At 38.9% G+C, this 27,006-nt stretch overlaps 1 protein-coding gene across 7 annotated transcripts in view; it reads right to left on the bottom strand.

The window, feature by feature from the left end:
* Positions 1-26,758, bottom strand: part of TENM3 (teneurin transmembrane protein 3) — a 323,373-nt gene extending 296,615 nt beyond the window's left edge. For all 7 annotated transcript variants that reach the window (XM_055714055.1, XM_027814146.2, XM_055714069.1 and 4 more), the window contains exons 1-2: positions 26,461-26,758; positions 11,491-11,769 (exon numbers count right to left, since the gene is read on the bottom strand). In XM_055714055.1, coding sequence (XP_055570030.1) covers positions 11,491-11,769; positions 26,461-26,692 — 511 coding nt within the window. In that variant the 5' untranslated portion in view covers positions 26,693-26,758. The remainder of the gene's footprint in view (positions 1-11,490; positions 11,770-26,460) is intronic.
* Between the last annotated feature and the right edge of the window lie 248 nt (positions 26,759-27,006).

Raw genomic sequence — 27,006 nt, 5'->3', positions numbered from 1 at the left:
TGTAAATGCTTTAAAGCTTCTAGGTCATTTGAAGAAGAAGAAACTGGTCTTCAGCACTGTACGTTTAATCTGTGCATATGTATATAAACCGTGAAAATAAAACTGTTTAAGAAAAAAGTCTTGTAAGGATAGCCATGTATATGCATACATGGCCGTATACACACATTTACGCATCTAATTTCACCACAAAGGACAAAAAGGAATCGTGATGTAGTCAACCAGAGAAATCAGTCTGTTGCCAGCCTTTACTCTGTTGTGGCCTGGCAATCCAGAACCAGGGTTTCGAGGGTCAGTTGCTTCTTTTTCTGCTGTGAATACTGCACCAGAGGTGAAAACGCTCACATTTTGTCTCAGACATACCTCGTCAGCTGCCACGGTACCCCAGGGAGGGATTTGCCAGCAGCAGCACAGGCCTGGCACGGGAGCTGCACAGAGTCTTCACACTCCAAGAAAACTGTTATCTATTATGGACGTTCTTATAGAAGATACGAGATACAGGCCTATTAACCATTTACATATTCATAATTTCATCTATAATTCATTTACATTGGTCCCCCTCAGCTTTCCTAACTTGATGCTGTGGGTTCACAATCATGAAATTAAAAATAGTAATAATAAAAAAAGTATTTTGCAAATTTCCACGTACTATACAGAAACCTGGGCTAACCCACAATGATGGCAGCAGGTGTCAAAGGCCCTTCCCACTGAAAGGCTTCGAATGTGGAGTGAAAAAAAACCAGTATTATTCTCTTCAGTTTCGGTGTGCCAAACCCATGCCACTTCTCCTCTACAAAATACACACGAAGACAACAGATAACCAAACACAAAACGTATATAAATTAGAATTAAAATGGTATACTGAATGGAGTGGGGGGGGGGGGGGGGGGGGGGGGGGGGGGCGGTGTGTGGGCTAAAAATCAAAACGACAGCTTCTTAACAAGCATTTGTCTTCGTAAGATTTGAGACTTCATCTTCTTCCCACCTTAAATCAAGAAAAAAAGCTCAAATTTTGCCAACAAATCAGGCAGCACATTCTGTAGACCAAAAAACATTGATGATTTCAATCCACAGTTTTAATAGTTGTAAAAGGAATTAGTTTTCAAATTTGACTTGAAACTTAATTTTAGACTGAATTCTCATCTGAATCAGAGAAATAGGATTTTTTATCCAGAAAATGAAGTAAATCTTTATATGGGTTTAATAAGATTTAGTTTTAAAGAACTGTCTATTCCAAAAGCTTCTTTGCAGCTTTTTGTAAAAACCCCTTCATCTTGACAAATTTTCTACAGTTGTTATTTGACCAGCACACAAAGGCTGTCATCTGTAATTATTACTGATACTCTGACAAAAGCACAGCCTATATTTACTTTAAAGTTGAAATCATTATTAGATTATTTCTCAATATGACATATATAATTATACAAGTAAATGCAATTAAAATCTTATTTCAAATTAAAAATCAAGGTGAAGCTTAACAAACACCTTTAAAACACCTCACCATGAATAAGCCTGCTCTTTATACAAAACTGGTATTATTTGGACTCTACCATTAATATGTCTAATGAATATATAAATGTATGTGCATATATTTGTATTATGTACATACACGCTCCTATATCGACAGAACTATATAGGAGAAGGAGGAAGTGGTGACCAAAAAACTTGCTTTCAAATGACAGCAAACCAAATAATCTCACAGCTCTGACAGATTTTTTTCTTCTGTCATTTTTATTCCAGTGATAATTACGTCAATAAACCTGATTCAGCAAATCTGTTGCTCTCTAATTCATTAATTAAAACAATTTACTGCTACCACTGTGATTTTTCAAGGACATCAAAACCACATTCCAAATGAAAACAGCAGAGATCATCAGTTTACAGATTTGCAAAATATGCTTTGCTTTCATGGCCACCTCACAATTAAAACACAACGTAAATGAAAAAGAGCCATTTTCTTTAACATTTCCTTGTGCAAGCACGTCCAGAAGAACACATTTTGTTTAGGGGGACTGAAGAGCAATATTTTTATATCAAACTCAAAATGAGGAGAAAAAAAAAGTGATCAATGAAAAGTTAACCATTTCCAATTAGAAGAAAAAAACAAGACATGAATATTAATATTACAGTAAATTGCAGAGCAATGGTTTTATAGCCCTCATTTTCTCAGCACTCTTCCTGCTCATTAATTTTTGGGTTAAATAACACAACTGACGCACAGAAAACAAAACCAGAAAGGAAGTGAAGAATTTCTTTTGTCCATCCTCTCCCACAAATCAAGAGCGACAGGAACTGCACCAACATTTTAGAATTGTTTTGAAAAATACATTAGGCTATGAAATATTCACATGGTCGCCAGCAATCTCTTTCACTGAGTTATCCTTGGAATGCCATTGTCTCAGCAGCAGCAATACCTAGACAGAACATGTTAGGCACGACAGTCTGAATTCGCCCAAACTCTTTTACCCTTGTGTGTTTAAAAACTTCTGCTCATTCTCATTACGCTTCCTCTAGGCCTCCAGCTGGCTGGTATTTTCCTCAAAATGTAGTCCCCAAACCAGTCAGAGACGCGGTATTTCTGTCTGAGCACTGCTGAATGCAGTAGTATTATTTCACTAGCACCGTACACAGACAACTGATAAGGTTATAGAAGAAACCCTCACATAGTACAGTGTCCTGGTTTTGCCTGGGATAGAGTTAATTTTCTCCCTAGTAGCTGGTACAGTGCTGTGCTTTGGATTTAGTATAAGAATAATGTCGATAACGCACCGATGGTTTAGCTGTTGCTAAGTAGTGCCTACTCTAAGTCCAGGACTCTTCAGTTTCCCATGCTCTGCCAGTGAGCAGGGGCACAAGAAGCCGGGAGGGGATACAGCCAGCACATCTGCCCCGACCAGCCAAAAGGACATTCCACACTGTAGAACATCATGCTCAGTATATAATGGGGGTGGGGGTGGCCAAGAGGTACCAATCGCTGCTTGGAGACTGGCTGGGCATCGGTAAGTGGTTGGTAAGCGCTTGTATTGTGCATCACTTTTCTTTCTTGGGCTTTATTCCTCTCTTATTGTTGTCTCTCTTTCCACTACATTATTATTACCATTATATTTTATTTCAATTATTAAACTGTTCTTATCTCAACCCACAGGTTTTACTTTTTTTCCAGGTCTCCTCCCCACCCGGCCAGTGTGTGTGTCTGTGCATGGGAGAGGCCCGTGTGGTACTTAGTTTGCACACCCCAACCCCACCCTTGACAAATAACTATGAAAACAACAAAAAAAAATAATGAACTTCAGCTAACGGCTGCCCAGGAGCAACGCAGATACATCTCCCGGACATGCAGGACAGGGGGTAGGGAAGCCAAAGCTCAGCCATTGCAGAGGAAGAGCAACACGTTCGGTACCACTTACACAAGCTGGGCATACCTAAATCCAGAGGACCAGACAGGAGGCATCCACAGCTGCCGGCAGAGCTGACCAACGTCACTGAAAGGCCGCTCTGTGCTTCCTTCAAAGCAACGGAGGAAGGTTCCTGATGACTTTTTAGAAGATAAAGGTCATGTTACCCTTCAAGAAGGGCAAGGAGTATATGGGAAAGTAGAGGCGGTCAGCCTCACCCCACTCTCCCAGGGAAAATTATGGAACAAATACTGCAGCAGTTATCCTTGGTGTGCCTGGATAGGCCTCTGGGAAAAGAAAGCGAATGAGAACAGCTAACGTGTATTTACCAAAGGCAAATTATACCCGAACTACCCGACTGATTTCTATGAACAGGTAGTTGTCTCAGCAGATGAAGAGAGCACAGCGGATGCCGTTTTCCTTGACTTTAGCAAGGCTTTCAACATGGTCTCCCACAGTACCCTGGTACCCAAGCTGGAGAGAGGGAGAGACCAGCTGGGTGAGCTACGAAGTGCAGTTTGTGGGACACGGGTTGTATGAAGAGGCTGAAAGAACAGTGTTTCGTAGCGTGAAGACCAACTGTTGGCCAATATTCATGGAATTCCTCAGGGCTAATATTGGGGCTGATGCTGGTTTATGTCTGTACTACATTTAACATATTGAGAATGAATAGGATGGAATGTGCCCCCGGCAAGCCTGTGGATCACACCAAGCTGGAGAGAGTCATCAAGACACTGCAGGGCAGGATTGCCTTTCAAAGGCATCTCAACAGGCTGTTAAGAATTGGCTGAAAAAACCCTCATGAATTCCAAAGGCAGAATAACCCCATCTAACACGACTAGCTGGGAGTCCAACGGAAAGCAGCTTTGTAGTAAAGGACCTGAGGAGTCAACGTGGACAACAACTTCCAGCAGTGTGCTCTTTCAACAGTATGCCCTAACCACATACTGGTTTGTATTCAGAAGAGTGGAGCCAGCATACCCTGGGAAGTGATTAGTCCCTTTTATTCAGCATTTGAAGACCGCATCTGGAGTACAACGTTCCGTTTGGAGCTTGCCAGCACTCACACAGCACTGACAAACTGGAATGAATCCAGCGGAGGCTGACCGTGATGGTTGGACTGCTGAAGCACACAACTCAAGCTGAAGCTGAGTGAGTCTGGAAAAGGCAAAAGGTGGAAATCTAAGTTTGGTCTTCTGCTACCCAAGGCAGAAGTCATCACTGAAACAAGGGAAACCAACTAGATATAAAGGGGAAAAAAAATTCACAATGAAGTTGATTAAGCACCGGTACAGTTGCCCAGAGATGATGTGGAAACTCTCTTCTTGTAAATTTTCAAGACCCAGCTGAAAAAGGCCTTGAGCAATCTCACCTAAATTAACGTTAGTCCAGCTCTAAGCAGAGTTGAACCACATGACCTTAAAAGGTCTCTTCTAAGATGAATTATTCTATCATTTTCTAAAGGACTGTGATTCAGCCACTTGTTTTTCTCACATTTGGGAAATTTGATTATTTTCACTTAAATGTAGGTCTTCGCACTTCTATTTACTGGACATTTTTTCATGTGGAATTATTTCTCCAGCTTTCGTTCTGTCCTACAAAGCACATGTCATTCTTTCCAAGTTACAACATTCTATTTGCATTATCCAAGTCATTAAGAAAATCATGACACACTATGAGGAGTATTATTTGATTCAACTTGCTAGTTCATTAAATTCTGGAAAAAATCCATAAAGAATGATTATTAGTAAGTTGTACATTTACCTTGCAAAAACCAACCTAGACCCTCTGTCTCTATTTATGAGTGTGCCAGGGGCAAGGCAGTGTCAGAAACCTTACTAATATCGAAGTACCTATTACTGTTAGCATCTGCTCCTTTTTCCTTATCAAGGAGTGGCTTACACTATCACAGAAAGAAATAATTATAGCTTGACAAGACTCATTTAGTACAAACACATGCTTACTGTCATAAAGCGTAAACCTTTTACTTTTTTTTTTTTTTTTTTTAAGATGTTTCCTGTCTAACTGATTAGGCAGGTTCTTCCTCCTCTTTGTCTCTTCTGAAGTTGTTCTTCTTGGTTCTTCCTTCCAGAACCATATCCATCAACACGGACTTCTCAGACACGAGTCATAAAATGCCCAGAGGCTGTAGACACTCTATAAATGCAGGACAAATTTTATTTACCGAAGTAATCTCTAAGCTTTTAATAGTATAAAAGTAAGCTCTGTGATCAGTTACTCAGTTAGAAAATGCTGAAAACCAAACCAACCAGATGAAAACGTACCAACAATATATTACCAGTCTTCCTTCACTGTTAAGTGATAAATCAACCCACTCTTTTCCCTTTTCTTAGCATTCATGTTTCTGTACAGCTCTTCACTTTTTTGCTGATTACATCTCAACTTTATTTGTACGCCTTGACCTTCCCAATTACATCTTTGTAAGCTCCTCAGAAATTTGACCTTCCCTGCATTTTCTGCATGGTTCTTTCTTGAAATTCAGATCTCTGGAGAAATCCTAAGCTATTACAGCTGGTCTTTAAACAACTCTTTCACCAATCCTTAACGTTAGAAGGATTTATAGGCTTAACAGCCAAGAGTGAATTCTCTGAAATTTTCTTCTTGAGATTTGTTTTTCTTTACATATCCCAATCCTAATTTTATTGCTGTCAGCTGTTGTTAAGCCTACAGCTCCTGTGCATCAGAAGATTTGTTAAAGTGTTTCCAAAGAGCTTCATCCTCTGGCCAGATGTTCTGTACCAGACTCCTATCATGAAAGCATCATTAAGATGGCCCTTTGCAATCTCATGCCTTTTCTCAACAGCAAGTTCAGTGACATTAAAACTCTGAAATCCAGGAGATCTCAAAAAGTTACTGGAAAAAGCTCAGCCCAGCTGTTCCTTCCTTGGCTACCATTAGCCAAAGGAAACATCAACATGTTTTCTATTTCATCAACAGTGAACGCTAACAAGATTTATTAAAACATATCCACTGAACTACAATCATAACATAACAAAATCTGAAAACTGGCATAACAACAGAAAACTTGTGATAATACTGCAGAAAACCAGAGATGCCTACTTTCATGTAGGGATTTCTGTTCCACATGTCTGTAACCAAAGAAAAATTCATATGCCTTTTTAGATACTAAATACTATTTCAGAGCTGACTTCTGTCAACAATAAAACAAGACTGATTTCCTGGTCATGAAATTTCTCAGCAGCAAAGCAGGATTTAAGAGATATTGGCATGCTTAATGAAGGGTAGAGAATTGCTAGATGGAATACTGGGGGAAAGAGTGAAGCAGCTGTAAATGGTGGTATGGCACTAAGATGAATATTAATTCATCAGCTATGTGGCTGGTTTTGATCAGTAGGCTCAGCATTTGGCTAGCAGGTATCAAAGCAGCTCCTACTCAGTAGAGCTCATCTAAGTCAAGTTTCGCCTTAGCATAAAGAAGGATGTTAAACAGGTGAGAATGCGTAACACTGCTTCCTGAAGGATGTGCATTATTTAAGAATGCAGAGTTCAAGTATACGATATACTGGGTTAGAGAGAACAGATTTAAAATGTCTTGACAAGTATCTTACCAACGTATTTCTTGGTTTTCAGAGATCTGAATGCCAGTAAATTCACCATTCTGGAAGCACAAGAGAGTATTAGGTTCACAAGAATGCTATCTTCAAAAACCGTCTGAAGTTGGAGAGGAAGCAAGCAGGTGCCCACACAGCTGATAAAGCGGTATTTTCTCTTTACAGAAATTCTCAGCAATGAACATTCTACCAGCAAGATCTACTTTTCTGTACCTGTGAAAAATGGGTTCAAGTTTCAAATCATTTATCTAACCAATTCAGAACAACTGCCTGAGGCCATGAGCTCATACTCCTCTCCCCCTTTCTTTTTATTTTGCTACATCCTGATCACCTCCGGTCTCGTAACAAACCCCCATCAGTGCAGAACTTTCACCAAGAAAATAACCCCCCACATTTAGTGCCCCCAGAACTCTTTTCTGTACACCCAGCCAGTCTTTGTGGCTGAGTGGAGTCACCTACAGGCACACATCTATCCAGAGCGCCCAACTCTGTTCCAGAAGCACTGGTGACACTGCTTCCAAAGGGACAGAATGGGGCATGGACTTGCTTCAGTCTTAAAACGAGTGACTTTCAAGTCACAGTCATTGCCACAGCCTGAATTTCAGGCCGGCACAAAAAGTGCACACAAAACTGGTTACATAACGTTACAATAAAGAAATAAATTTATTTATATATATTATAAATGTAATAAATAAAAGGAGCTGGCCTTCAAGAATAACTTACTCAATTAACTTTGACGTTTTACTTACTAGCTTTCTGATGTCTCATGAAGGCAGGGATTGAAGTTTACTGAATTTAAAAATAGTTTAAATAAGTAAGTAGATTCTAAGATACCTTAAAAATATATTGACCCTTTAAGCTGAGGTGCCATCTGAAGCCCAACTACAATTTCTAGCTCATACTCTGCTGGAATATTTATTAAGTTTAAAAAACAAGCTTTAGCAATCTCAGAACTTAACAACACAAAGTTAGTAGCAAGCATGTAAAAGACAGGTTGTTTGCGTTTCAAAGTCACAACTCCTAGAACAATTACATAAATTTCTCGATGCAGTGCTTATAAAATAATTTGCAATGAGAATGGAGAAGAAAACCTGAAGAAACACATGCACGCTCAGTGTGCTCCAACTGATACATCATACTGTACGTGACACTGGTAGGTTGCCCAGACTAACAGATGCAGGTCCTCCTTCAGGGAGGCTGACGTGACAAATCTCTCGGAATACGATGCCAAGAGTCATATATGGAACGTGAATGAGCTCAAAGAAAAGTCTTTCTCTTCAGAATGATTTACTGAGCAGTAACCTAAACTTTGACATGAGGATACATATACAAATCCTATGTTTGATAAATAGTTTGTTTTCTAAAAGAAAAAAAAATAACAAACTACTTAAATTTTTTTAAAAAAAACAGCTGGTATTCATGGTATGTTATTAGTATATTTTAAATTTTGCAACTTAATCATGTGCAACATTATTTGTTTAAAGAAACTTGTAAACCTTCCAATGTTATTCACAAATTTAGGTTGCTTTTGTAGGACCTTAGAAACATAATGTTGAGACCTCAACAAATAAAAGTTAGTATCTTCAACAAACTGTTCCCACTCATTCATTGTAATTGTGCAACAGAAGCTTGAGTTTTGCCTTCCTGAGGGATATGCAATCCACAACTATTTCAGAAGAGCAATACACACAACGGTTACAAGGAAGGAGAGGAAATGTTCTAGATGCCAAGCTTTTCTTCTCGCCGAACTGGCGAGAAAGAAAACCCTAAGTGCATTCAACAGATCCCGAGTTCATAAACCTGCAGGGTAAGTCACAGTTCTCATCACTGTGAATAGTCCCATTAACTCCAATCAGGTCTGCTTATGGTAATGGACTATTTAAACAGTGAATAGTTTTACCGGGCGAACAGTGAGATTGCTCAAGAACTGAGGCCTTCAGGTGAGGAAAGCATCATCTGGTGGTGTGTTTTGCTCATCGTAACTTCCAACTCCTTATCTACCTTAGAGGTAAACACGCTGCACAGAAATGCATTTACCTGTACAACGGTTCCATCAAACTGCAGGAAGCTTTCACCCACAGCAAAGGGGGAGTCAGTGCAGAGGACTCGTCATAACTGGTAATTTTGGTTTCAAAGCTTTATCAGATTTGTCAGATTTTAACAGTATACTGGCACAGCTATTAACTTCAGGCCATTAATTAACAAAACTCACACCTGCAGTTTGGTCCTTTGATTAGAGTACCTGTACCTGCCAGGATGATATGGCTTCCCTGGCTTTAAATTATATTTTCTATTCTACTGTGAGCATTTAACATGCTGAATTCCAATGTGTATAAAATCATTTCTCAGTCAAATCGTCCATGTTCAGTGGAAACAAAAACGCCGAGAAAAATACCAAAGAAGATTAAGCTTTCCACCACTTCCATAACATATCCACTGAAACAGTGACCCATGACATGGTCTGAGTTATATATGTTTCATAACCCTAGGGGACTCTCAAGCCATCAAAATTTCATTAACCGCACAGCGGTCCCAGTACCTACTTAAGCTGGACTGCTGGCCTCCCTATCAATAGATAAATCAACTGTAATCCTTTTTAGTGACTAAACTCTTCTTTGAAGTTGTATCAAACATCAGACATTCCTTGCATAATTTTAACCAGCACAGAGTAATGTCTTTTCTAACAAATTCACAATCTTCTCTCACATGAAAAAAATAAAACAAAACTCTAAGCTCGTGGAGGAGGTTTTGGCATACCGTAATCAGACATTTTGCTTTTTTAAAAATTGTGAATATCAAGTTTATAAAAAAGTATACTAAACCTAGCGTACTACTGAAGCAGTCACCTGTTTGGAGGTGACTTTCCCATAAGGAAATTGCGTGTGTGCGTGCATGTATATATACATCTGTATTTTCAGTATTTTCATATTAATGGAGGGTTTTAAAAAAGCCTAGTATCTGTTTCATCACAGACCTTTCAAAAGGAAAATCACAGGACTGCTCAACAACTTACTCTAGACTGCAAAGCTGCCATCAAGAGTCATCCAACAGAAACTCCCACCGCTAAAAGGAAATAGGCAAGTATTCCTGTCCTCCTCTTTCAAAACGTGCCTCTGACTCAAAACAAGTTTTCCAAGCATGAGACAAGACCCCTGCGAACACTGAGAGCTGTCTCCTCAGGTACCACGCAGCGTTAAGTCCAACATAAAAAAGGAGGATCCCATCTGCGACATTCGTCTTGCACAGGCATCTTCAGTTAGAATCAGCCACCGGAGGAAAGACAACAAGTATGAATAATACCAAAATACAGCTTTGGTTTTGTCTTCTCAAACAGAAGTTAAAATAATAAATAGATAGGACTAAACCCTATTGCTTGTAGTTTAAAATAAAAGTGCAGGGTTTGTTGGGTTGTTTGGTTTTTTGTTGTTTTTTTGGGGGCGGGGCTGGTTTTTTTCAAGGATTACCATACATACACACCCGCATTGATGTTTCTCACAACGTGTAACAGCTATCACCAGAGTATAGAAATAAAATGGCTCTGACTTTTGTACAGCCGAGCAAGAGAGCTTTATTAATAAAATGACGTGTAGACTTGCAGGCAACAGCCATCAGTAATTTTCATCTTTACTCATTTTTCTTTATTCTTTTCTTGCATTTGTCATATAGGAAGTCATGAAGTTAATAGAACAATCATTTTAATTTTAGTAAAGCTGAAAATCTTCTGCAAATAAAAAGAAGTTAAAGATAAAGTGTTTTCTAAGATTTGTGCATTTAGCATTTAACACCACATCAGGTTCTGTTCCTAACCTCAAGAGGAGGAAAAAAAACCTGAAAAGCTTCAAAAATGAATCACTGAATTGTATTAACCTCTTTTCATTTAAACACTAAGCCTAAATATACAATGGTCATACCCCACCATCCTACAAAGGTGATGTTCAGATTTTATTTTATTTTTTTCCACAATTTTAATTGCACAGTAATCCAGTCCCACAGGCACATCAAAGGCCACATGTCCCTCTTCACCACAATTCCAATTGCTTTCATCAACTATGAAGTTTTAAGCACGATCAGATTTGTTTTCCAATCACATACACCCTGTTAATAAGCTATTATTTGCGTTCATTCATCCATTCTACAATTCTACAACTTCTCCAAGACGTCTTGAAGAAAAGTTTAGAAAGAAACCTTTGATTGCAGGCTGCCCTTGGGGATCAACTTTATCACCACTTAGCTGCTCCCCAAAGGGTAACAGGTGACATGGCCTGAGAGAAAACAGAGTTAATCTTTTTTGTGATTAAACTCTTTCACAATTACAGCTAAAACATCACATCAAAAGCTTGCATTAGTTAGGACTGATATTGAATATTGACTTTTCTGGGAAGAGGAAGAAAAAAAAAGGGTAAGTAATTCAAGGCCATTCCTTTAATGATTTAAAATTATTGAGTGTCAACCAAAACAGCAAATAAAACATTGATTTATATATGGGCATATGCATAAGAACTTACCATTTTCACTGTCGGACTTGTTTTCGTGTTCGGTATCAGTCAGAGTGAGGGCTGAGTTGGAACGGCTCGACAGACAGGAACTGCGCCCCGATTTGACCCCCCTGCCCCAAAGTCTCATGGCATGCTCTGGAGACATCACTCCTTCATTTTCAGTATCAGCATCTGACCCTGCACTGATAGAGTAACCTCTGTGGGGGAGCCCCATTTCCGCACAAAATGTCAGTCCTCGGCGCGTTGCTGGTTCACAAACTCCTAACTGCCTTAGGGTAAAATTCTGTCCTGATTAGGGGAAAAAACAGATAACAAAAAGGTGAGATTTCTTTATTTGTTTGGTTGTTGTTTTTTTTTTTTTAAAAAAAAAGAACCTAAAAGTAAAAACTCTTTACAAAGAGTATAATTATCTCAGGTATCGCACAACGTGTTTTGTCAAAACTCTGCAGGTTTTACAATCAAATGGATTCTTTTGTCTCTAGCTCTCTGTGGTGCCCCTTTCATTCATACTACACCTTAGCACTATTTTGTCAACTGCTTAAACACATCAAAAATGCTCCTGGGGAGGAAAGAAACAGAACAGAACTTGCAAACTAAGAAAAGCCAATTCAGCACATGAAAGGATTAAAAATAAATGACAATTTTGGGGTGGGTTTGTTGGTTTTTTTTAGGTTTTCAAAGTGTGAAAGCAGTAACAAGGTGTTTGTCAGACTTTTTTTTTTTTTTCCCCCCGCCCACCCTGGTTAGAGGCCAAAGCAACAGGCTGTTTTCCCCATACAGATGTCACCTAGCATGGCAGTGGAAAAACTAAATGGGAACCAAACTCACTTGGTTTTTATTGGATCTCTCTGGCCTACTTTAATACACACATATAACCAAACACCACCCGTTACCTGCAAGGATTACACTGAAGTTGTTATTTTTCACGCCTCCATATTTTCAGAAACATTTTAGGCTTTTACAGCTGAAGCAGAGACTGTGCATTTTAAACAGACTTTTAGCCTCTGTTTTGGGGCACAGCAAGAGACAGAAGTGAATCCCAAATGATTGTATTAATAAATTAGGTGCAATAAACTCATGACACTTCAATAACTTAAAGTGCCTAAATTATGTGACACTCAAAAATGACTGCCTTTTTAATGGCTGTGTCTTCATCCTACTTTTATGTCCATAGATCTAAGACATTTTATGATATATAGACACTTGGCAAGCTCATTTGCATGCCTATACCTATAATGGTTTTCCACCTTAGCCACAGTTATTTCATAGCTCCAGGAACAAATCAGAACACACACATTCAATTTTTGAATTGAACAGGCATCCTAATTTCTCCAAAATTAGTCATTTAACATAAAAATACACAACATAATTAAAGCTTATAATAAAAAAAGAACAGAATCCTATCTATCTGAAAGTAATAGAATTGCAGAAGTGTGAATACAGAAGTGTAAATAATTCCTGAAATTTATTTAAGAGTTAATGCCCTGGCCATTGACTTGTTTTAGTGAGCCAGTTAATTATTGTATTGCCGTGGTCATATGAAATTGTCGCTATAAGTTTCTTTGCAGCCAGAACCAGAAATGAATTCTGCCAATGACTTTCATAAATAATGAAAATCAGTTACTACAACAGTTGCTAAACTTAGGTACAAATCGAAGTGTATTTATTATGCAGCTGTGAATAAATATTTGAACAAAAATACAGCTGGGGAGGTAAACATGAAAGGAGTAAGTGTATCTATGACTGCGTCTGAACGGTGTGAAGGGTATAAGAACAGGGGGTTACCATGCACACGGATAGTATCTTGCTATTTTTTAAAGCTGTCACACCATGAGGATTTTCAGGGTTTGTGAGTTAAAACTAATCAGAGAAGCAACAGGCCAAACAAACCACCCAGTGGTAATAGGGTTACAGCGGAAAGTAGCAAAGTGTCTAAAATGCTTTTTATTTTGCATTTTGGTAAACATACGCTAAGGAAGACAGCCTAGAACACTGGTTTTATGTGTGTGGTACATTATTATGTGACTGCATTTTCAAACAGTTGCCTTAAATCAGAACCTAATATACAGGAAGCCTATGTGCATTATAGGTGTACCTACGCACACGTTAAGTGGCTAATGTGTATACACAGCTGCACATGCAGCATCTTACTGGTTCTAAGAACAGGGTTTTGGGAAGCAAAATGCAAAGGAAAGAGGTATTTCTGACTGAAGACTGGGTACTTCAGTCAGCAACAAAACTGCCATTGACTTCAATGCTACCAGGTGTTATGCCCATGGTCCCCATAACACCATGGTGCTGAGATCTGGAGGTGAGGAAGGACAGGGACAGACACAGATGCTGCCTCTCGAGTCACACTTAAACCTGCTGTAGTGGGTGAGCATGGCAACCTGCAGCTCCCCAGCCAGCCTGCACCACGTAGCCCCACGCTCCCCCCACTGCTGAAAGGGCCTCTTTGCACTCAAGAGAATCTCAGGGAGAGATCTGTGCAGGTGTATCAATTTTAACAGAGTCACACACACACACACATCATTTTTTTTTCTTCCCCCTCTTAATCAAACTATTATTTTTAAAAGAAACTACTTCAGGCATTTATCAACATCCTCCACGATCACTTTCTAGAAGACTTGGTCTCACATACTACGTACCACCTATTAATGGATTTTATTTTTTACTTTAAGTTTACAACAGCCTGCCTCCATGTAAAATATTCCCTTCTTTTTTCCCCCCTCTTATGAGTGGTAAGAAAACCAAAATGGCATGTCACAGGGCCAACACAGAAAAGGGGGCTTCTTTGTATGTTGCTGTTTCATCCCATTCACTATATTAGAGCTCATCGTTACACTGAGAAGTTTTACAGCATAGCCCAGAAATCTTGTTAACAGGTTTAGAAACACCAGGCTAAAGTATCTTCTGAATTAAAGCCTTCCTAAGAACCTTACTAAGAGGACTGCACTCCGTGTAAGTTGCCTACACAAATGAAAAACACACTAAAAAAAAACCCCAACGCACACAAAAAACCCAAACCCAAACCCACAAAACCCAAACCAAAAAGTTGACATGGAAAAACATATGTATTTGTGTAGGAATTTATATCCTAAAGGAAATCATACATATGCGGTATAAAAAATTTACATGATCTTAAGATTGCTGAGCAATGAAAACAGGAAGCCAGGGAAAGGTGAACATGGCTGGGATGCAAATCTAGTGGGCAGCAGAATAATTGGGGACTTTTACCTGATAATGAACAATATTATGAAATAAAAATAAGAATTGAAAAGGAGGTTGTAGGAGCTCAGTGGAAAAAAAAAAAAAGAAAAAAAAAAGAGTATGAAGAGAGGATGTTCTCTTTCTTGTGGTTCTTAGAGTTTCTAATTAACCTTTCCGGAATGACTTCAATGTGAGGGATTTAATCATCGGTTTCTTACACTGTGCACACATTTGCAATTTCTCCTGCTGACAATAAGTGCCTCAACAGTTCATAAAGACTTAAAAACAACTCGGCGATTGTAATGAACTAATTCCTGAGAAGAAAATGTAGATACAGAATAAACGGATAAGCATAATGCTTTATGGGTTTGTTTTTTTTTTTGCTTTCCTTTAAAAAAGCATGAAGTGTAAAATGGAAAAAAATCAGACACAACATTTCAAGGAGGCTTGTTCTGGAGACCCCTTTAGGGTTTTTAGACTATTTAGGATGATGTATCATAAAGTCAGGTTTTAAAAACTGACAATAATACTGTTTACTACCACTTTACCATTCGATACTGCATTTCTCTTGGCTAGCAATATCAATTTATGGGTAGTGTAAGGACACCTGACACCCTCCATTTGTGCAGACAAGAACAAAATTAATGTAATAACTCTAAAATAACTTTCAGGAGCTTGTGCAGCAATCACTGTTAAAAACGGCACTTGCCAACAGTAACCATACGCATCAACCTGTTACGTTGCAACCACTTTCTGTGCAAGCCATGATCCACACACTATTACTGGTGTACTTCCTGAACTACATTAAATAAATAAAAAAAAAGTATAACAACATAATTTTAAGATATAATTTCTTTTTAAAGAGTGTATGTGTGCATATATAAATATATATTTCTCTGCCAGAATCACAGATTGCATTGTCTAGAAATGTAAATTATTTTTTTTAATCAAATACTGCATATAAGCAAGTCTGAGGTATGCAGAAATTATATATAATTTTAGAAAGTCAGAAGTTAACAGGTGGAATTAAATGGAAAACTGCTGCATTTGTGCCACATTTGTTTCCTTCAACTAAGTTGTGGACAATATTCAAAAGTCATCCCTGATAACTTAAGCTTCAAGTTGGAAATGTTATCTGTGGGAATGGGTTTTTGAAGAGGACTACTAAACAAAAGAAAAGGCCCCACGGTTCTTCAGTTGTCAGTCCTTCCTCTAAGTGGGATTTATACTGAATATATACACAAGAAATTTTCTTAAAAAAAAAAAAAAAACCATGAAAAAGGGAAAGAAACAAACTGAAGGAATGAACAAAGAGTAGCCAAGAGAGAATTTGTCAGCATCTCCAGACACCAGCACTGTCCTTCGTAATTCATTAATCACTCATAAGTCAACAAGTCAGGTTTTAGCAAAAATAGATTATTTTGGAAAAGAGGAAAGAAAACAAAACAAAACCTGAAAAGCTTCCAAAGCATCTGACCTGTTAGCATAAAAATACACCCACGTCCCTACATTTTAAACCAGAAGAATTATAGTTTGAGTGCCTTTGCTGACTTTGGTTTTGTCCTAACGGGATAGGCACAGTACCAAAACGGCAGAGGTCCCAAACCCATCCGAGACCGTACTCAAAACTCTGCCTAGTTTTGCTCTTCCTTAAGCTTCTGATGAAGTTTCATGCCATGACTGCTCTCTCTGCATTCTTTATTACTTGTCACTCCCCTCTCTAATCTATTGTTCCTTTGTATCTTGCCGGCTTCTGTCTGACCAAAACAGTTCTGTACCATTCAAAAATCAAGTACATTTTGCCCATAAACACTCTGTGATAACACATGACAAAACCGCTCATACTCAATTTACAAAAGCTGAGAAACAACTAAAGCTATGCAGATGCCAAACTATGATCACGGTCCTTAGAAGAACCAGTTCTCTCCCTTACATTTTCTGGATTCCCTACTTCATTCTGATTTTATAATTGTTTTTAATTAAAAAGAAGCTTAATTTATTTAGAAAGCAATCGAGGAAAATGTTTTTCTCAGGTTTATATTTTCTGTCTGCATACAAACATGCCCTCATAATACAATGCTTATAGTTTATTGCATAAGCGACACTGACATCGAAGTGTTTCTGCAAGGACCATGCTTTTTGGTGCTATTTTGATATGGGGAAAGTACGTTCTTCCCTTTGTATCCATGTTTAGACGCTATATAGTGGGCATGTTTTCCTTCTTTGAAGCTCCTACCTGGAGCTCACGCTCAATACCTCTGAACACTTTCTGCAGAGCAGAAGCCAGCACGCCGCCGCAGCGCACCTCTGCAATGCTTCATCCTTTCTGAACAGCCAAGAGCTCAAGACTGCTGACCTGATGCAGCAGTGCCCTGCCTTCCTCACTCATACACATGACCGCTATGAAGGAACAGCGCTGGTTAACTGCAAATCCAACTGCCTGTTCACAGTCCTAATTCCTGAAAAAACACAGAGTTCATTCATGTGCTAATCAAAGACAGAAAAAGGAGCTTCTTTGCAGGTAACAGTAGGCAGCAAAACTGTCCCCTCTGTTCTCAGGGCACTAGCCAGTCACTACAGGACCACTGAGAACATTGGGGTAATGTTCCTAGATGATCGAAGCAGATCTGGACTGGTTTAGCAAGAATTTCACACAATTCTAAGGGATCTTAAACATCATCCACCTTCAAGTGCCAATTCTACCTGGTTTCTTAAGGAAAAATATGTAACACTTCTTTGTAAGTAATTTCCCCCCCCCCCCATTTCCTGGGGCATATGTAGTATGGCACAAAGGTGGCCCTTCGTAAGGAAAGATCCTGAGAGGAAGGAGTCTGAAATGGAAATAAATGCACAGCAGGACAACAGATTGGCTGGAAATGGAAGGACAAAGATATTTTAAGGAGAAAAACAGCAAAACAGATGCCCTGGATGCTCTATAAAATACTGATAAGAAGTGCACAACTGCTGTCTCCAGAAGTCAGTGTATTAGGTGTGTAGAATACAATTACACAAAAGATAGGACGAGTAACAGATGTGATACCAACCATTTTGACACAACGAACTTCACAACATATTTACTAAAAAGGAGTTTTCAAAGCTGAACTTGCAGAGCTCTGATTGCTAGGATGCAAGAAATTGCAGTGAAGACGAACAAGTAATGAGCTTTGCCTACGTTAACATTTTTTTCTTCATGATTTGGGTATTTCGTTGTTATGACTTCATCCTGATTTGATCTTGTTTTTGTGAAAATTATCTGTTAAATTTAAACCTTCCTAATCCACTCTATCACATTTTTCTCCTGTTTAATTCCTATGTTTTTCTCTTCACTTATCACAACCTCCTCCTTTGTCACCTCTTAATCTCTCTTTCTTGACCTTTCCGCTCTATTCCCTTTTCCATCTTAACCTCCTTTTCTTATCGTTATCTGATTTAGAGCAGAGCTCTAAGATTTGTATGAATAGCAGTTGTTTCTCCAATATATCCAGTAAAATACATAATAACAAATGGCATTATATTATATTAAATCTTAGCAACTGCGCATATAATTTTCAGGTGCTCGTTATTCTGAGTAAATATTAACCATACAGTTTCGCCACCCCTTATGAGCTTTCAAAAGCGTATGGGGAGCTAAGTCATGGTCTCAGTGACTTCTGAAAGAGTTAGTGCCAGATACCGTGAGTTCTCCGAGCTGCGCTTGCCGTGCCACTCTTGGTAGAACAGCTGTATGTAAAACTCAAAACCTGAGTCAATTCTAGAAAGACGAACCCACACACATTTGTGGGAAATAAACGATTTCAAACCTGATATTTAAACCAGCTGTGTATTTTTACTGGCATTAAACTACAAAATCAGAAGACGACATTGACTGAAATGTTAGTCTGGGGAAGTTTTTATTTTAAGAAACAGAGCAAAATCAAGGTGAATGAAACACAGTATCTTCCTGCAACTGTTTTTCCAAATTATGGTTAAAACATGCAGACTCTTCCGTGCAGTATGGGAGACTTGTAATTTTTTTCCCTGTTAGGCTTCAGGATGGCAGGGGATCCTCTGTACTAATCCACGGACTAGAACATAAGAAGCGCTTCTTAATCCAGTATAAGGATAAAGGACTGTTCATCAAGCCCTCCTGAAGTTACCGCAGAGTAAGATTAAAGTCAGCTCAAGACAGTTTCACAATTGCACAACTCAAAGCTTCAAGCTACAGCACCAGCAATCATGTTTCAGTAAATGTATTAATAATTAAAACAATACGGTTCCAAATTTGGGGATTTTACATAAAAATCAGGTTTTACGACTATGATTACATAATGTATAAACTGAATTAAGAGAAACTAACATAGCTGTCCAGATCACGGGCTGCAAGGAGAAAAAAAACCCCAACCAAAACCCCACAAAAAAACCAAAACCCCCAGGATTCTGTAGATTTAAAAAAGAAATACAACTCCATGAGCAGCAAGGAACACAAAGTCTTGATCATGACCAGAATGACAGTATAGACATTTTAGGGCCCTCTTTGGATCCTGGGACCAAATCATCAACATCTCAGCATCCATTTATTGCAAAATACGAATAAAGCCTAAATTTGATAGATGTGGAGAAAATATGACCCAAGGGTAAGCAATGTAGAGATGATAGATATCCAGTCTGCAAAGAGCCTACAACCAGATCTGACAGGTATGAACTGCCACATTAAGGTCAGTATGATGCTAAAGACGTGACATACAGCTTGAAACAGGGAAAGAAGGTGAGGAGGAAGGAGGCAGCATGAAGAGAAGCACCCAAAACAGAGCTCAGGCTTACTGCTATTCCTCCATATGGGGAGGAAAGAAAAGTCTGCTGTTATTTATGCCTTTCCATGAGGGAAAAGCACGCCTGCCACCACAAGTGAACGGACAGACCCACAGAGGGGTATGTCTCACGGCATGGTAGAAAAGCTGATTTGTTCAACAGGCTCTTCAGTGAGATAAAGGAAAAAAATCCCAACACACCTATTCACAGTAGCCCATGTATTTTATTTGTAGGGTTTCATAAAGAAGTATCCCACATGCATGGGAATCGGCTCTGCAGTGCGTGGATAGAATGAAGCACTCAGCCTGTTGCTGTAGGCAAGTGCAAGAAACAACAGAGAATACAGACCCAAGGATTTATGCAGAAATTAAAACCTCTTTTACCCCCTCTCACACTCTCTCTTCCCGTCACACACTCCCAAAAGGGTTTCTGTTCTGTAAACCCCATAATACACGTAGCGTAGCATTGTCTTAATTGAGATTTCCTAGCAAAATGTCCATTAGGCTGAAGACAAGGATTTATGAGTCTGAGATATTTATGACACTGCAAAGCAAAAAAGTAGAAACACAAAACTTGAGGTAAACGTGTTCCCTTGGCTCTGCTATTTCCTCTTTCAGCTTTAATAAGCTCAGTAACGCCGAGTACCGGCTCTCAAGCCAGTAAGTTGTGACACTTTACAAACTAATTTCAGAAAGTATCAAGGAACTTTCTGAGAAATTATTCCTATTTAACATCTCTGCTTCGCTTTCTGCATTTATTTGCCAGTAATGGAATAAGCAATCACTCACAGGTTGGCCTACAGCCCTGACTCTCAGCCCTAAGTACTAAATCAATGTACGGGCCAGACGGTACACTGCAGCCTCTTCCATTCCCCCCGTCACCCCATCTCTAACGGCACACTCTTCTAGCTTTATCGTCTCCATAGATGTCAACACGCTGAAGTCACCTTTCCTAGCCCTGCATGTGATCCATTTGTCTCCCCAGTCCTCAAGTTTAGTTTTCATCATGAACAGCAGCATCATGTACATCTCGGTATGTAAGCTAAAGCAATATACAGGGCAATTGCAGACCTTCTACGGTATCCTCCTTTCCATGAGGCTGAAAGTCTTCGCGAAGACCCCTTGCTCACCTTATAAATCCTTAATCATTATGATCAAGAACTTAAATCTCTTATTTTGCAAGTGGACTACTCAAAGACAAGGTTTTTTACTCTGTGGACCAAGGCTGCGTAGAAATGCCTGATCAAGCATTCTACTGTCAATAACCAAGGTTGATTTTTCCCTGGAGAATCACAATTGCCCTTTGTCTCCAGATCTGTAGCTCATCTACAGACCATGACCCACAAGGGGCCAATTTCCACTAGATGAATACTTTAGAGCAAGTGTGCGTATCACTGAGCGTGAGCTAAATATACTCCTAATCGAAGTGAAATGTTTTTCTTAGTACCGCGCTCTGTAGCTAATAGAATAACTTTAAAAGTCAACAGATCCTTATCACCTGGAACCTGAAAACCAATTAACTTCTTATTGTTGCTTTAAGAAGTAACTAGTATAGCAATGAAAGATGATAATATTACTTAGCACTTACAGCGCTTTTCATCTTCAAAGCATTTTGGAAATATAAACTAATTAATCTTCCCAACATGCCCGTGAGGTGGGTAAGTATTATTCCTGTATTACAGAGGGGAAAAAAAGCCACCTCTGGCAGAAGGTTATGTGCTTAACTCAAGGCCACAAAATTTTCCAGATCGTACTGGCACTGCATGCTACTTACAGAAGTTACCAACTTCAATGAGGCAGATAGTGCAGGTGGCCATGTTTTAGTATAACAAAAAAAGTATCTGTCACGATGACAATCAGGACACACCTTGCACTGCAACCAGAAATATAAAACACTGATTATGCTGTCTGCCTCGGATTTTGAGAGACAGCCCTCGCCATACCGCTGAATGGTGATTGTGATCTCGCGATGAGCAAATTAAAGTCACTTATATACCATTTCACGCCTTCTTGTAAATAATCTGCAAAGCAGGCTGACTCAGTTCTACTGAGAATCACTTGCCTACTCAACAGTCAAAATCAGCTCACCAGTAAGGCACAGGTAGCAGAGGGTGAAAAATGGTCTTACAACACCTATCCTTCCACTGCTTCAGACAGGTCACTTTAAAGTACTGAAGCTTCAGGTTTAAAAACATGACCAATTAAATCCTTTAATCCTACAGTTGACATTTATGGTGACTAAAAAGATTAAACATTTTGCTATCCAAGTAACTCATTTTGAGCAGCTAGCATTTAAAAGCAATAGACTTTGGAGTCATCTTACATTAGGATAGAAGCCGCAATTAATGTTTCAGGTTTCTGAAGTCTTAAAAATGTATGCCTGACAGTGTTTAATATCTTACATAATAAAATTAAATTGCCGAAGCATATATAGCACCGTTTCAGGTCCCTCTTTTGCTGAATGGTGAGATTTTCCTAGCACCTAAATCTAATTGTCACAGGAGCGGCGGCTGAACGATAACTGTGATACTCCGCGCACTGTAACATACTGCACACGGCTTCGCTTTTCAACAAGCTGGTATCAGTGATACAGCATATTGTGAAGGAAAGAAATTCTTTTTCTTTGCTTTGCTGGTTTGGTAAGTTCAGCCCCCCCTTCTTAAGCTCCAAAGAGTTACTAGGGCATTTAATCTAATTTAGACATTTAAGCATTCCAGGAGTAAAGGTACAAACCCATGCTTACAAGTACTTTCTCCTGCAAAACCGAAAGGGGTAGCATGAAGATGAATTGTATTGACGCTTAGCTGACAATGAATTCTTCTGATTGATAAATACGGTGAACTCATTCTCAGCACCAGCTAGCAAGACCGAATAACTTTACCCACAGGCTAAACCATAGTTGACTCAAGCTTTCAACAAGTAAAAATACAACAAAACCTACACTCCCTCATCAGGTCTTATAGTAGCAAAATGTGTCCTGCAGCTCAGCTTTTCAATTCACATAGTTTACAAACAGTGCTGTCATTATCTTGTATGAAAATATGAACATGTACAAATCTGCAGTGCATCCTGCCACCTGTTCTCATGGGTCAGCCTCCTGCTCCTGTGCCAAAACTCACTGGCTTGCTATGTGGATCACCCTATAGGGTCATTATACTGTTCTGCAACAACAAAATGCTTTGAAATGAAACAAATGACTACTTAAGAGGTCTTGCACATTCCTCTCTACCCTTTAACACGTATCTGATGGTAAGTAAAATACAGGTTTTGTCTGCCTGTATTTTTCTTACTAATTTAATGAAAAGGTTTTCAGTTCTTTTGAGTCCAGGTCTGATTTACGATCTCCTTCAAATTACTGTCATGTTGTTATTTTATTAATTCCAATTATTTTTTCCAAATGCAATTTTTTAAATACTCCTTACTTTCTATACTTCTAGAATCATTCCCTCCCACTCCATACTCATGTCATGCTTTCAGGTAATTCTGCATAGCCGTCTCCTATGTACTTTGTACCCCTTCACACAGCAGTTTAGTTTTGCAAACACAGGAATGCCTCTCTGTACAACAGAGTAATTCAATTTTATACAGTCAGCTTTAATCCCAAATTCAGCAAGATACTTGGGCATATTCCAAAATACAAGCATTCAGGTTGCTGAATTCAATTACAGAAGTTGTACGTTTAAATCAGGCTGCTCGTTATAGTTGGATACTTCAAAGTGTAAAAAAAATAGGTGTCTTCTTCCTCCCCAATGCATAAACAGCAAACAATCACATCATCACAACTGGGAAAGTTTTTCATGGTGCTTCATCCATTGCCAAGAATGAGATTAGGTATATTCTCAAACATGCCATGTAAAGTTGAGTATCTACCTTAAAAACACCTTTAAAGAAAAGAACCTCACAGTCTTCATTTACATGGCTCTGTGCTGAGTTTAATTATTCAGAGACTTACCAGGTTTTTTGAATCTTATGCGGGGATTAACAACAAAGTGAAAATAAGTAACTGAATTAGAAGGTTCAAAAATAGTAAGCTAAATAATCCTCATCTAAAGATTTTAAAAACAAAACCAGTTTTGCAACAGATGAAGGGGCTTGAGAAGAAGGGAAGGAGACCCCAGTAGGTCTTACCTCTCGCTAATGTTAACTGAAAGCACATCGCCTAGATGAAGTTACAATTTTCTAAACACGCATACCTGCTCTTCCAGTCTTGCAAACTGCGTTTCAAAATTAACAAGACAATCCCAGTTACATAATTTCATGTTCAAATATTTTACTGTATGTTTTAAATCCCCATTTTAGAATTACAACTACAAACATACATATTTTTAGACTCTTATTTTGATTTATGCAATTAATCTCAAGCAACAGGAATTCAACAGATGAGGAAAGAGATTCTGTGACTGTAACTGGCACTGGAGAACCTCCTTTCCACAGTAAAGATCTCCTGGGATAGGTGTGCCCCGTTCAGTGGTAGCTTTATCTCCTACGGCAGTATCCCTTCCCAAATTCCTACCCTGGGATTTTGGGAAGCAGGAAGCAAAAAGATGTGTACTGGGACAACTCGGGAAGAAGAGATGGGAAAGTTCCGATTCATTAGCAGAAAGCTTTGAAGGGCTTTACCCCAAAATATCAGCCATAAAAGCACACTATCCTTTTTTTATTGTGCCCCATTTAAGAGACTCAAGAAACTCACATAACTGCTCCAGAAGCTTTCCAGCAGACACTAGAAATCTGATATTCTTATTTTACACAGTTTGGGCAAAAAAAGTGAAACACTGGTCACAATTAATTTCAAGAACTAATTTCCAATTAGAGGTGTTTATTAAATCTTACCTTTTCTGCTTATAGATTTATTTCCTGTTGATTTAGCAGACTAGAATGTAATTAGACTGTCAACAAAGCCGCGTATCTGCACTTTATTTCTAGACACAGGGAAAAAATAATATATAAAACACGCTTCCCTGTACCTATTTTCAAACCTTTGGAACGACCTTGATGACCTTTTCCACAAAATGCCTCCAACGCCAGAAGCAGTAAATTCTCGCGGTCAAAGCTGAATCAAAGGAACACACTATCTAAGACTGCAAAACAAGCCCTTCATAACCTGACCCTATCAAACCTGCAGGTAGTCCCCAAAGGTGCTAAACCAGCACGCATTAGAGGAAACCAATAAGCCATACAAAAAAAACCCTGAAAGGACAACGAGGAAAATCAATGCGCACAGATGACAATGCTAAGGCCACTGAAAAGTGAAGACAACAATCCCAGACTACCATTTTAGATCTACAGACCTCATTTATTGCATATTGGGCACTAAGTATTAGCTAAATAATACTATGTGCTTTTCTGAGGAAAATTAAAGAGAAAAAAGTCGCAAGCCTTGGGACACCATCATACATGACCTGCCAGACTACGTAACTTCTTCCATTGTGTTACTGCTATTTAAAAAGAATAATACTCTATTCAGGCAACAGTTTATTAATTAATTAAATGGTGCCTATTTTGATATAGTTTTCTCACTAGTGCTAAGAAAAGTGTCTACAGTACAAGTCTTAGAAAACTTCCTCTTGATTTTACCTCGTTAAAGTAATGAGATCAAGGTAACTAATGACTTAAAAACTAGATAGTGATGACCTGAAGTTTTAACAAATCACAGAAACCAAAAATACACAGCAGAAAGCAGACTACAGTAGCAGCAAGCCTCAGTTACATGAGCCTAAGAAAATATTTTTATTTCCTTTGCAACATTTGTAGGCAAAAAAGTCAACACCATCTGCCCAACTCTATTTCTCACGCAATGTTATTCTACTTGGAACAAAGAAAAAACACCAATGGGGAAACTATTTTTAAACATTTCTAAAATTAAAACTATGGACTTCCTCACAAGGATGAAGCTTTCTTTTTCTATCCCTAAATCTACTCGTTTCCTCATACAAGAGAAGATAGCTTTATACAAAACACTGAGGCACAGGTTAAGACAGCTCTTGCTCTAGCTTTATCCTTTTAGATAGCTGGGCTGCAGTACTTCACATGTTTAATAACTTTTTTTTTCCCCCCTCTTCTTTCATTAAGTAGCTTAGTCATGGAAACAAAAACGCCAATTCCAGAGACGACAGTTTTGAATCCAAAAGTGATGCATAAGTGCTTAACTCTAACTGGAGCCAAGTGCAATCTCCCAGAATCACTGAGGTCCAAAGGGACCTCTTGAGATCATCTAGTCCAAACCCTCTGCTTAAGTACGGTCAGCTACAGTAAGTTGCCCAGGACCATACCCAGTCAGGTTTTGAGCATCTCCGTGGAAATTTAGATCTCTCATGTCTCTCCAGCTCTGGATTCAGAAATTCAACAGTGAGTTCTAGCAACCTGTTAACATCTGGTTAGATACCACATACATCCACTAAAAAAATCCCCCAAACCCAAATGCGTTAATCATCAACTAAATCACCTTACTCACTGTATAGTGCTCTGTTACTATCCTTTTGAGCTAAACGATGAAGGCACTGAGCTGGCAAATTATTTGTATGCTCATCCACACACGCTATGTTTCCCCAAACCTTCTTGGAAAAGTTGTATTTGCTTATTTTCATTCATTTTGACGCTATTTATATTTTAGGTATATTGGAGTGTCAAACTTTTAGGCAATCTGTTAATGAGCTGAATTTATGCTGGGGGTCTAGTTTTTAAATTGTAAGGCCTGAATACTTCACACTTGAGTCTGCAATGCTGTCACTGACCCATTGCCCAACACGGGCCATTTACTCAACTTTCCTGTGCGTCATGTATTATTTATTTCAAAGATGGCACACAATGCCTTCCCACCTTCATAAAACATTTAGGGAGATACAAGTGAAGCGTACCATGTGTGTAGAGTATTACCAAAAATGATGGGAACTGTTGTAACAACGTACTCTTCCCACAGCAATAACGCCTTGTTACTCAGTACTAAAGGATTATACACTCTTAATGAAAACACCTTGCCTACCTTGTCTGGTATATTCATCTGCTTCTCTGTGGACCAAATCTTTTACCCGGTTTCCATACAGCAACCTAGAGGAATCATGATCAAAAGCTTTCAAGGTTTCACTGGAGCTGTAAGACTTCTGCGTAGGCACTCTGCACTCCTCATTTTCTGCAGAAGAATTTGTATAGCGCCGTTCCTTGTCCCGTCTGCTCTTTGTCAGGGAGCAATAAGGCCTACGTTCCTTCACATCCATACTTCATTCCTTCTCTGTGCACATCAGTCCAGCTTATTCGGAAGTCTTCTCTACATTCAGCTTACATTCACCTATAACAAAATTAGAAAGACAACGGCTGATGTGTTACAATGTTCTCTGATTGCTGTGATTGCTTCCTAACTGGAAGAGAAAGGAAAATCTGATCAAGGATGGGCGAGATGCACTTCCGTAACATTTGCAAGATTTCTCAAGAGTTTCATGCACGAGCTACCCCGATCAGAAACAACAGCAAAGAAATTCTTGTGAACAACAACATAATACTTCTCATTTTTATACAACACATTATAAGTTCA

Source organism: Falco cherrug, chromosome 1 (assembly GCF_023634085.1).
Source record: "Falco cherrug isolate bFalChe1 chromosome 1, bFalChe1.pri, whole genome shotgun sequence".
NCBI classification, from domain to species: Eukaryota; Metazoa; Chordata; class Aves; order Falconiformes; family Falconidae; genus Falco; species Falco cherrug.
This window is presented reverse-complemented; position numbering and strand designations above follow the sequence as displayed.